The following is a 13,416-nucleotide window of genomic DNA, read 5'->3' on the forward strand; positions in this document are numbered from 1 at the left end:
ATACAGGGCGCTCATATTATAAGGTAAGGTTATAAAACCACATTTTAAGATCATTTTAGTGAAAGTTTCATGTTCCTATCTCATAGAATTTAAGAACAATGATGAATAAATCATTTTCGAGCAAAATTTAAATGGCCGGCTGAATATATTACCGCCGGAGACGCGGCCGCGGAATTTAAATGACCGCGCCAAAGGGTTAACTTAAAATAACAATCAACTGTGCCACATGTTTCAGCCTTACTTGGCCATCCTCAGGCAACTGTTCACTTTTCAAAACCACCACACTGCACTAATTCTCAAGTCAAAATATTCCAATGCTACTATATTTTCATTCACCCTAAAATACATTTGTTTGTGAACATAACTCTTTATCCTTTCACATGCTATTTTCCTCTTGTGGCATCCATGTTTTTTGTACTGTTTTATTTAGCCCTATGAACATTGGCATGGTCTTGTTATCACTGTTACTTTTATGTGCCCCATTAGATATGTGTTCCCACTAGTTGAGTGCATATCACTTTTGTATGTTCGTAAGGCTAAATAAACAACACAAAAACACAGATGTCACAAGAGAAAAATAGCACGGGAAAGGATAGAGAGTTACCAAACAAATGTATTTTAGTGTGAATGACAAAATGCAGTAGCATTGAAATATTTTGACTTAAGAACTTCTGGAGTGTTTTTTTTTCCTTGGTGCTACAGCCCCAGTGGGCCTATGCCTACCTCTATGAACTTCTCTGTTCACTTCGGTTTTTCTAGATCTTACACATTCGGTAGCACTCCATGGGCGGGTGATCAACCTGTCGCAAGACCTCTATCTATACACAAACACAGAAAATCGCACACACACAAACTAAACATCCATGCCCTGAGTGGGATTCGAACCCACGATCCCAGTTTCCAAGCAAGCAAAGACAGTACATGCCTTAGACCGCTCGGCTACCATGACTGGCCACTTCTGCAGTGTGGTGGTTTCAAAAAGTGAGCATTTGCCTAAGGATGATCAAGTAAGGCTGAAACATGTAGCAGTTGATTGTGACTTGGTTATTTTAAATTAGGGAGCTGCTATGAACAGAATTTTATTAAAGATTGAAGGGAATGGGTAGGGTGAGGATTTTATACTTGTATTTTCATGAGAAAGTAGAGGGTCATATCTGTTAATGGGGACATTAATAATTGTGTGATATCCACAAATTTAAGAATTTCTGGGGCCAAGAAATGGAAATAGAGGAAATACAAAGATAAATTATTAGGCATAATAAGGTTTACCAGAGAAGCATAACATTAATCAGCAATAGGCCATTGCAAAGAAAGTGTGAAAAGGAAATAATATTAGTACCAGAATATTTGTAAGAAGTTGACCTGAAAAAAAAAAACACAATTACAATTATTGTTTAAATTTGACATTTTGCACTTTGTCCATCATGTTATTTTATTAAAACTGCTGTTTTGGAAATTGCTTCATGAGCAATTTTCAAGAAAAAAGGCATTTCATGGACCAGAACATTTCCGAAACACTACATCACTCCACTGTGTTATTTTACAGTAGCTCATTATCTTTACACTTCATTTTCAACATGTATTTAGTACCAGGGCTTGAAAAATTAAAAGTAAAAAGAACCTTCAGTTATTCAGTATAGAGGGGGTGGGTTTCCCCATGCACCGCAACTAACAGTCTATTGTACATCCCCCTTCAATTTCTGTTGCCATACCCTACTGATATTGGTGCCCGCTATCTCCCCTTTCTGCCAGCGAGGTCTGCCCTCTACTTGCAGTGGTACCCGATTACTCTCCCCTTTCTGCCAGCGAGGTCGGCCCTCTACTGACATTGGTACCTGATAACTTCCCCATCTACCAGAGGCAATGGAAACTACTTGGGCAGGAAACTTTTTGCCTAATTTTTGCTCAGAGGTCTCCTAGAGACATGAGGATCTTTTACGTGCCATAAATCTATGACACGGGACCCACGGCTTAAAGTCCCTCCTGGAGGACTTGTTCCCTGAATTTTTCCGCTCCTAAAAATTCCATGACCTCCGCCGGGTTTGAACCCGCATGACTTGAGTCATGAGGTGGGAACGTTACCCCTAGACTACGGAGGCCGCTTAAAAAGAACCTTACATGCCACTGTACATTATAGTGTAATCCTTTCACTGTCAGATTATTTTAAACTGGCTTTATTAACTTATGCCAATAATTTTTGTAAATAATATCTAAAAGTTTATGCCGATACAATAGTAAAACTATTATGTTTCTGGACATTATCAATCATCCTGTTTTTGATCAGCTGAGCCAAGTTCATATGTCAGGATCAGAAGGATTTTAACAATGAAATTAAGAACTTAAAGACATGATCAGATTCTTAATGAATACCCACAAGAATTCACTGACCCTAATGAAGCTATCAAGAAGCAACCATCCTTCTTCAGATACGACATACCAAGGCACTGTCATTATCCCATATGTTAAGGGTATTTCTGAGAAATTCAGATGCATTGGAAACCGTTTCAATGTCAGGACAATTTTCAAAACTAAACACACACTTTGTGGGACACTGATGAAAACTGGACCGGTTAGATGCCCAGCAGATGAAGCAATGTGTGTACAATATCCCATGTGACTGTGGCAGATGTTACATCAGTGATACAAGCAGCCCTTCAGAAGTATGCATTAAGGAGCACAAATATAACCTGACAAGCTCTGCTTGAAAAATAAAAATTAGCCCAATACTGGTAAGAAGAAGGTCACAAAATAAGTTAGAACGAAGCAAAGGTCTTGCAGATTGAACCAAACACCACATACAGGAAATACAGAGTACTGACCACGTCTCTGATAGGCCACCCGATCAGTCAACCCAGCCTGGACATCTTTCCCATCTGGACTCCCGTTATCACAGAATTTTAAAAAAATTACAACTCTGTCCAGTGTAGACAGTGGGAAAATTTGTGTTGGTACCATACAGAGAATTTGTCTGTCCAGTGATGACTTCTATTCTGATAGTTCTCTGGTGCAAGGCCTCATACATTTGGAGTTTTTATTATTTTTAATGTTTTGTCTTAGCTCTCACAGATGGTTTGTGCTGTGCTTGGCTAGTATACCATATGTTGTGTTGGTGCAAGTGTCTGCAGATAGGGACTAGCTTATCAATTGGGCCCAACTGAGTAGGTTTTACCTGAAGATGGAGACAGAATCCAGTCTCTGAAATGTTGCATTTTCAAATAAAAACAGGGCAATGGATAATATCCAGAAACATTATACTTGCAATAATTTTTGCATTGAAAATAGTAAGGATTATTACCTATTAAAGTACAGTGGTAAATATGTATACCTAAGATAAAAACTCTGCATTTTGCCCATACAGTGTATTTATGTGTTTTGTATAATTCCCACAATAAACACTGATTATTTCCTTCGACAGCATTAACTGACTGGTATTTATAATGAAGTTTTAATATGTTTTCTATATGGGAGGAAATCTCGGTGGTTTTGTAACTGGAGGCCTATTGCACAAACATGGACAACCAGCAATGGATTACACTAAGATTGATTGCCACCAACCCCCAGCCCCTCCCACAGATGAAGAACTGGTGTGAACTTCCTGAATGAAACTTTAAAAAAATTAATGTTTAAAGTTCATGTTTATAGTTTCTGTTATCAGACATACTTTGTTTCTTGCATCCTACAGAATGATGGTACTGATTACCTGTAAAATACATGACTAGTGAATTTCTGCTAGCCAGCTTGACAAATCAACTCACCTCGGGCAAGTGAATGACATTATTTTTAACCCCTGTCTACTACTAATACATCTCCACACATTTTTAATGTTACCTTTATATCTTACCTTCAGTGAGACGCCTCGACCAAATGTAACATCTCCTGACACTGTTAAGTGATCCAACTCAATCAGATCTGGGATGTTGGCAAACCGAGACAGGAATTCCTTCACCTGCATTATGACAAGTGAAAACACACCAACTTAGTGCAACGTGAATGTACACATTAAGAAATCGAATGATATGCAAAAAAATCTATTTTGGATCTGATATCCAGTACTTCTCCCTTAGACTGTCAGGAATACATAATAAACTGTTGCTTTGATATGAGATGTATCTCCTCACTTCCCGAAGTTACTTGAATTGAGCTAACCTTTGAGAAGTGATTGTCACCCAACTTGACAAGAGGCGTAGTGGGAAACATTCTCTGAGGACTCATCACCAGTGATCCATTCTTGAGGCTGTACAAGTTACTCATCACCAGCAGCAGATCAGATGTCTTTTTGACTGGAAGAAACCGACTTCGTGGCACACTGATGCCTGCAATACCAATCTTAGAGTCACAAAACACATGGTTAAGATGAATTACTACACTAAATAGACAGCAGATGGAGAGGCCTGGTTTGTGAGAGGACCACAAAATGTAGAAATGTCTGGGGAGGAGGAAGAATGAAAGCTTCTACAACAAGTTGTTATGTACAAAATGACTGACTCTTAAGTTATTTTGCAACACTGTTTCAACCGTGGAGCAAATGACGTGGTAAGATCATTGCAATATGTTTAAGGATTTGGAAGGACATGTTGGTGGCCTATATAAAGGCATTGTCCTAAAATTTACCTGGACAGACTGAGAAAAACAACAAAATCATCAACTGAGACAGCTGGTAACCCAGCTGAGAGTTTAACTGCGTACATTCTGGATGCATGTCGAGATAACTGTCATCATACCATCCTGCTGTGGCATGTATAAAATAAAGACAATATTATGTCCATGATGTGTTTGTATTGACCGTCTTCTAGTGCACACAATCTCACTTCTGTGCACTAGAAGACGGTCAATACATACACATCATGGACGTGAATCAGTGCAACAGGACGCTAAAATACAACAAGACAATATTACTCTATATACAGCAATAACTGCTTATGTTTATATGGGTACTTCACTTACCCAGTCCACCCTCAAAGGTCTTCATGGCTGCACCAACGGCTGTCTCCAACTGAATCACATTGAGTCCATTAGCCAGAGATTTGCTGTTAACGATGATCTCCATATTAAGAGAGTTCTGATTCAGGACTCTCTCAATGGCTGCACAAAAGTATATGTATAACTATATGTGGGCATGGGCAGCAGCAGGGGAGGGTAAGCCAGGCATCTACCCTCCCCCATAGATATTTGGGAAAAATTAAAACTGAAAGAACACTGAAATATATCAATATTACTATAACAAATTTAAATTATCTTAAAAAATACTGTTATATCCCTAACACACTAGATTGACCAGTTCAAATAACTTAAATGAATTAAATGTAAGTTGGTAAACAAATTTTCTGGCTGCCTCCTGTGGAAAGACTTCTGGCAGCACCCATTCCTTTGCTTTAATATGAAACCAAGATGGTGTATATGGGGAGTGGAATATACCTCCATACAGTCCTAGCTATAGTAGTAGCAGGTTCCTGCTTCATTCTGCATCACTTCCAATTCATCATTCATTAATCATCTTACCATTCAGTGTTATACAGTCTGAGATACTGACAGCATCAATAAATAAACCATATGATATGTATGAAATAAGACATCAGTGTAAAGCTGTCATCAAAATGTGTAAATAAGAACAGCAGGTACAGAACGTGAGGTATGAGACACTGTCTTTGGTATGGCTTGCCTACAAACACCTCTGCCTATTTATGTTTTTATTTATGATTTATTTAGCTGTGCTGTTAGCAGCCCACACTACAGACCCATAGCTCATTAATGTACTAGCAAGGATATGAAAGGAAGGAGTCACAGCCTAATTTTGGGTGCTAACCTCAATTTCCATGGAGGGGCTGAGGAAAAACACCAAAAACCTTAGTGTGGGTAAGTGGATTCTGAGACAGGACTTGAACACAGGATATCCTGAACATGAAACAAATGTTAATCTCTTAACTGATATTCAGTTATTCTCTCTCATTGGAAACACCATATAACCTGTGGTACAACTTTGAACTTGCTCCCCGAGAAATACAGTGGACATGTAAATGAAGACTGTGTTAACAGACATATAAAGAACTTAAATGAAAACAAATAAGCTATCTTCTGTTAACCATTAAACCCATACACAAGCCTACCCTAATTTTACTGCAGACAACATTTTACTTTTACACAAAGGTGTAGCAGGTATATTCCATGAAGTCAAAACTCAACTGTGTGACAAAATTTGGCACACTGAGGTCATACAAATATATTCTGTATTTGATTTACTCACCATCCAGTTTGGCCCACAAGTTATTGGTGTTGAAAAACTTGAACGTCTTGATTGACTTAAAATCATCAACATGTTCCTTTGGCACCTGTGCTATCTCCAGCAACCGCAACTTATTCTCATAGTGGATAAGTGTACCACCCTAAACAACATACATACCCAGTTCAAATTCATTTCTTCACTTAATTTTGCACGCTACTTTATCACTTTTATGCCATGCACAGAAACAATTTTTACTTAATGAAACACACCATTTCGTACCTTAACATCAGCCCTTGTCTTGTCTGTGACCTCCATGACAAATTCTGTTGAATTTCCATCTGCAGGATTCAGAAGAAGATTTAGGATGTTCAAATCTACTGTGGCTCCAAGATTGTCAATGTTGGAGACAAAGCAGTATTCTCGTCCCTGTAAAGTAATACGAATGATTTATAAATCACTTGTTGCTTCCACCTTCAGAATGAAAGAGCTCTACTTTTCTACTCTGAAGATAGTGATAGCACATTCCTTCAAAATACTGGTAACTCCTACCAGACTACTTGACATCACATATCAAAACACAGTAATCTACTTGACCAGAGTAACTCTGATAGATGTGGACTGTTCATCCACCATGGCAGCTGCTATTCGGAACAATTTTTGACCTTTTGTATGTCACAGCTGATTAGATCAGGTCAGGGTACTTGCATTAGAGCTGCCAGAGCTGAAGAGATCAGCTTATTTTTATTTAATATACCGTTTCTGTCAATAGATGGCATGAAATGTGACATATTGATGTTTACAGGACAGAACAGGCTTTTAAATGCTCTATACCTGTGGCCATTATAAGGTCATATGAGAAAATATTTTGGGATTTTCTGTGCAACTATAATTACCCCTAAGCAGTCACAGAATTTCCTAGCAGGTAGTTCTGTTGCAGGGCTTGGAAGTTAAAGGGTTAAAATAATATTCAATAATATGGAGGTTGTCTTAAACTGCAGTGATAGTTTTGCGCCAATCTGTATACCAAATATACCTCAGGCAATGAATAATATCCGACTACATTTCAATGTAAGCAACAGAAGTCCTGTTATCAAGTATCAGTATTTATGCTTGCAAGTTGAAGCCTTGTTCAAGTATGGAAATGTATGTCTGTCTATTCAGCCCACTTCCAGTTATATATGTGCACACTTATGATACCGTACCAACTGCAGAAGCTACTTAGCATCAAAAGAGAAAAGAGGGTTGGTGTGTATGGTGGCAGTTAAGTTATACTGTTCTGTGTTCGGAACAATCCCCCCATATCAACTCACCGCTTCAATGAACTTGCGAAGGAGACCAGAGTTCCTAAAGCTTTCATAAAAGTCACCATGACCAGGTGGGTACCACCTGTTGAAACAAAACAATACAAGATGAATGAAAAATTTCCATGTAATGAAATAAAAGAGCTATCCCTGTAACAGACCGTGAAGGCCCATAAGGTTGTGAGACACTGAGACTCACACATTTTCTCTAGAAAATAAGATCACAGATGGTGGTAAGGTTGTCAAGCCATATGGCCCACTGCCCTTCAATCCCCAGGAAGATTCCTGGTACTCATTTCTGTTAGAGGCTGAGTTGACCCCAGGGCCATAGCGCAGCTGGAAGGATTAGGTAAATTGAAAAAAAAAATCCACCTCATTTGGACTTGAACTTGCGACCTTTCAGCTTGTAGCATAGTGCCTCAACCAACTATGCTATCATGTGTCCCCTCCATGTATTGAAACACATGAAAATAAATGTACAATTCAGATGGATTCACTCATTGAAATTAACACATTCACTGCTATTCCCCCTACCTATGCTAGTCTTCTACTAATGGATTGGAATTTGCACACGAAAATCAGATTTTTAACTCCTTACATTCAAAACAGAAAAAGAAGAGAACAAGTGAAAAGCACAGAGGAGTATATGTACTTTCTTGTGGGATGTAACACCACATAGTCTGGTAACATTTCACTGATGTTTCAAGGGAACATAATGCCTCCACCTCCAGAGTCAGAGATGAGCCAAAAAGAAGCAGACATCAAGCAAAGCAAAGTAAATTAACAACCATGAAACAATCAATAATCCCTTCTGTTTCGACTCCTTCAAGCTTCAACAAGCTGAACTGAAAAAAGTTTGTCTGCATTTGACTGACATCTGGGAAAATGACACTTATAGATGCAATGGCAACAGCATGTCATGTGTTAGGATTTACAATGGCACTAAGTAAACTTTGATCTGCCAGAAGAGATGATTGGCAGTGAACATATTAATACACTACATACTTCTCCCTTACATAAAATTATTGACTCAGCAGTAAGAATTTTGATTTTCTGACTGACTGCTGACTAACTCATAGCACAGAAATGCTGATAGTTACTCGGCTGGTCAAAACTGTCCCAAGTGTTTCATTGCCACATTCACAAAACTTCACCGCTGAACCGTAACCTAAGCCATTTAAAATCCAGTCCACACCCTCACACCAAATTTCTCAAAGATCAATTTTAATATTAGCCTCCCATCTATATCTGGATCTTCTAGGCAGTCTCCTTCATTGAAGTTTTCTGACAAAAATGCTATACTAATTTCTCATTTCTAATATTATATTTAAGCATCCTGTTGCACTCTACACGATAAATGATACAAACTCCGTCCTAAGTGCAAACAATATATATTTATATGTCTTTGATCTTGTTCTTTCTACACTACATGTTTCGGCCTCTATCGGCCATCATCAGGTGTATACTCTTAACGTTGCTGCCACACTGAACCCAGTCTAAAATTTAACATTTAAAAACACAATGTCACATTCTTCGTATTATCAACATCTACATCGTTGATATGTGTCTGGTATGTAGATTATGTTGCACACGTCAAACCCGATATTCTTGTAGTAGCACTCTAAAAATCTTTAGTTATGATGTTTTTAAAACCTTTTAAAATTTTCTCTAAATTTTAAATTTAAAATTTAAAATTCTTAGGGTTACACGCCCTATGTCTAAGTGCTGGAGCGGCTAGTTCTTGTTTTCACACTGTACAGGTGTTATCTGTAATATACAAATATTCGTATTATTATTTTCTGTACGTAATATTTTCTTATGTGTGTATATTGTTATTTGTACTTACTTAATGTAGTCTTCTTGTGTGGGTGCCGCTGCTTGTCTGTACTACGTGTGCTGTCTGCTGTATTGTGTGCTGTGTTTTATGTTAGTGAGTGTAGGGGGGAATGGGTAGTGGGGAGAGAGAGGTACCGTTAGTCTGTGTAGATTTCGTGTATCGTTTGAAATATGGGATTGTGTGTTTCTATGTGTGTATCATTCATGTGTAAGCCTTTCTTACTTATTTTATATATATGGTATTTCTCTAATGTATTTAAATGTCTGCCCTTCTTTCCCGTTGTTACAACTTCCATTACGTCTGTTATTGTTCCGTATGCATGTCCTGTATTTAGTATGTGATTTGAGTACCCGGAATTGCTATCATTATTTCTAATATCATGTATATGTTCTTTATATCTAGTGCTAAATGTTCTGCCTGTTTGCCCAATGTATTTCAATGGGCAATCTACACATTTCATTTGGTATATGCCACTTTTATTGTATTTATCTAATTGTGGTTTTTGTTTGAGTATATTTCCTATTGTGTTTCGTGTTTCTCATTTCTACTGTTCATGCTAAACATCCTGCCAGTCTCATCCTTCTTGATTCAATGACCCTAATCATATCTGGTGAAGAGAGAATGTAAAGGTCCTGATTACATAATTTTTCTCCATTATCATGTTATTCCTTACTCTTTCTAAAGACCAAATATTTTTCTTGGTATCCTGTTCTCAAATTCCCATATTCTCTGTTCCTTAGAGTGAGAGACCAAGTTGGATACCCATATAAAACAACTGATAAAATTAGTTCCATAAAATTTCAATCTGTTTTTAGATACTGACATGGGAGCATAAAAGATTTCTTTAAGACACTGAAATGATATTAATACTATGTTGTTACTCACGCCTCCATGTCTGCATCAACATTACAACTTTTGGCAACAGGGAGTAGGGACTCGCGGTTGATGCGAGGGAAGCAGCTCTGGTTGAATGTGTAGATCTCGACTTGTAGCCCTTTGTACTTGCGGATGATCTTCTGAGTATCCTCATCAGTGTTGAACGAGTTCATAAGCACAAGTGGAACACTTGTCTTGTAGGTCTTATTCAAATGCTGCAATAGTCAACATGTAGTATTACAAAAACTCAACAAGATGTTTATGTGGGTAAGGTCCTGGAAAGAGGACACTTGGAATAAAACCAAAGAGATGGGAATAATATAGGATTCCCATTCATCCCATTTTTCCCGGAACAGCCAATGTTACTGTGCCATTTGCAACAAACCAGATTCTTCATCAGCTAAAAGCTTGTTTCATTTCTGGATTGATTGACTCATCTAACCACCTGGACAAAAGGTTAGTGCCCCTGACTGTTATATATTTTCACACAGAAAAAGATGTGATGGCCAAGGTGCTAGAGTTTGTTAATTTAGGTGGTGAAACTCCAGATCTGCTGCTTTCTTATGTATTAGTGTTACAGAAATTAGATCTCCTTGAAAAAGTTATTGCAATATCAGCAGATAATACCAATATAAACTTTGGTGGCAAGAAGAGGAAATGGAAGAATAATCTGTACCACAAACTGCAGGCAAAAACATCAAACAACTTGATTGGTATTGGTTGTCCTGCACATGTGCTGCAGACTGCTTACCTATTGAGCTTCAGTTAATAACTAACAAGATTTACCAGTATTTCCACATCTATTCTGTACAAGTTGAGGAACTGAAATCATTTTGTGACTTCACAGAAACAGAGTATAAAACTTTGGGTCATAGCAATACAAGATGGCTCTCCCTCTTACCAGCAGTACAGAGAATTAATGATATTTTCTTGCATTAAAATCTTATTTCCTTTCCCTTCAGAAGTGTCCAGTCAGCCTTCAGAATTTCTTCGAAAATCCACTTTCATTCACCTTCTTACACTTCCCTGCCAGCCAATTAAAAACCTCTTTCCATACCATCAAATGTATTGAAAAGCATGATACCAACATCCACTGTATTGAAAAGCAAGATACCACAATAACTGAAGTGAAGAATGAGATAGCAAACTGTTAGACAAGTTAAATTATACGAAGACAGAGAGATTTCTTACAACTGCTGTGAGAGATCAGCTGCAAGAACTAGAAAAAGGTCACATAACCACTGAAAAGTTTAATAACTATGCAGAAGACTTCTGTGATCCATGCATAGTTTTTGACTGCCACTGCCAGGATCTAGAGCACTGATTGAGCATATTATCTCAATAATAAACGTGATATGGTCAGATAAAAAAAAGGACGTAAAACATAAACAGTGAAAGCCTTAACAACTGTCAAGAGCCACTTTACAGATTTCTCTTGTTCAGAGTTCTTTTCCCAAATATTGATAGAAACAGTGTTTCTGGAACAGGTACACAAATCTGATAAATACTCAGGTGAATCTGGAAGGCTTTCACAAAGCAAGACCTACATTTTATTTTTGTATGAATTTTTTTAAGTCCCATGTTTCAAAATTAATAATTTTGAGCTCATTTTTGTATGTTTAAATTTCTCAATGTTCAATATTGTACTACTGATTTCTTGTTTTTATTACTTTTTTATTGTGTCCCATTTTTACCTAATGTCCGAATTTTTAGGGGGAAAAATGGAAATGTCCCGTTTTTTGAGAAAAAATAAAATAGGATAATATTTAGATGAATTTTAAGGAAAATAATCTGTAGGCCTAGAACCGAACCCAGCAACTTCTGGATATGGTAGTGTGCTAACGCACTTAACCACGACTTCTACACACTATATGAAAAATACAGGTAAGTCTCATTATACACATTTGTCATCCACATTTTAGCACACCCAGTTTTATTTCAGTCTCATGAAAAGCATCAATGCCCTATCCATGGTCACAGTAGAAGCTGCAGGCATGCCCACTGAGTTGTGCAGGCAGTTTCCCTGGTTCACCACACAAATTTGACTCAATAATTTCATTTCCAGCTCCTTCACCATGCTACAGTGGTGCATTTCCCTTTTTTACATGCTTTTGACACACCTGTAATTTTCAGGAATGCAAACTCTGTGTATAACAAGAATCAAATGTATCTTTATAACAAGAATCAACTGTATCTTTAAGTTGATATAATTTATGTGCAAAATACTTTAATATACTCAGTATTCAATGATATTTTACTGCTATTTCATGCAAGAGTTCGCACAGCCCTAGCTTTATTCTGCTGGTGGGCAAGAACATGAAGACAAACACATATACTGAACAGCTGTCAGTACGTACTTCAATCTGTTGTACAGTGAGGTCAAGGAACGTGAGGTCACTGCGAACTGGGATGACAGACTTTGGCCCATGACAGCCCATGGATGTGCCCAGACCACCATTAAGTTTCACAACCACCAGTTTATCCAGCATCATATGAATCTGATCGGTCGATGGTTGTTGCAGCGTGCTGTAATCCCGTACCTGCCAAACATTCATAAAACTCTTCTTGTATCACATCTGAAGATGTATTATAAAGTTCTGTTTCTTGCATGCTGGTTTATTTAACCTTTAAAACCCAGTTATTAATATATGTATTAGTTGCTTTCACATTCAGAAACTCTGCATTTTGTTCATACAGTACTCATGTATTTCATATGATTCTCACAAAAATTTCTGATTATTTCTTGAAACATAAATAACTGGATTGTCTTTGTAATGGAGATCCACTGCATTTTCTGTGACATAGGAAGTGAATTCATGTATAATATTTAAATGAACTACAGGCTTCAAGGATTCAATAACACTGTGTTAGCTGTTAAGTGGCAAATATGAAATTTTCCAGCATATGCCTGTAGAGACTGAGGAAGACCATGTAAAACCTCAGCAAGGGTATCAGTTTTCCTGGTCAAGTTCAAATTGTGTCCCACAAGAACAAATACTCGATATACGTAATACTGTTGACACCTTCAATACAATGGCTATCACCTTGAGCATGCCTTGTGTCACTTTTACTCCACAAACTAATACCACAAAGCAGAGTCTTCCTTGAGCACCAAAGGGTTGCTCAGCTAATCATGAAATTTCTGACATTTTATGGAACCTGCAGGTTGATCATGTTCACAG

The 13,416-nt window shown here is 37.7% G+C and overlaps 1 protein-coding gene across 4 annotated transcripts in view; it reads right to left on the reverse strand.

The window, feature by feature from the left end:
* The window catches only part of LOC111863910 (UTP--glucose-1-phosphate uridylyltransferase), a 53,841-nt gene that overhangs the window by 1,811 nt on the left and 38,614 nt on the right, over positions 1–13,416 (reverse strand). For all 4 annotated transcript variants that reach the window (XM_023850727.2, XM_023850728.1, XM_023850726.1 and 1 more), the window contains exons 3-10: positions 12,592–12,774; positions 10,244–10,449; positions 7,531–7,606; positions 6,500–6,646; positions 6,242–6,380; positions 4,945–5,082; positions 4,147–4,313; positions 3,842–3,946 (exon numbers count right to left, since the gene is read on the reverse strand). In XM_023850727.2, coding sequence (XP_023706495.1) covers positions 3,842–3,946; positions 4,147–4,313; positions 4,945–5,082; positions 6,242–6,380; positions 6,500–6,646; positions 7,531–7,606; positions 10,244–10,449; positions 12,592–12,774 — 1,161 coding nt within the window. The remainder of the gene's footprint in view (positions 1–3,841; positions 3,947–4,146; positions 4,314–4,944; positions 5,083–6,241; positions 6,381–6,499; positions 6,647–7,530; positions 7,607–10,243; positions 10,450–12,591; positions 12,775–13,416) is intronic.

This window comes from Cryptotermes secundus, unplaced genomic scaffold, assembly GCF_002891405.2.
Source record: "Cryptotermes secundus unplaced genomic scaffold, Csec_1.0 scaffold171, whole genome shotgun sequence".
Classification (NCBI taxonomy): Eukaryota; Metazoa; Arthropoda; class Insecta; order Blattodea; family Kalotermitidae; genus Cryptotermes; species Cryptotermes secundus.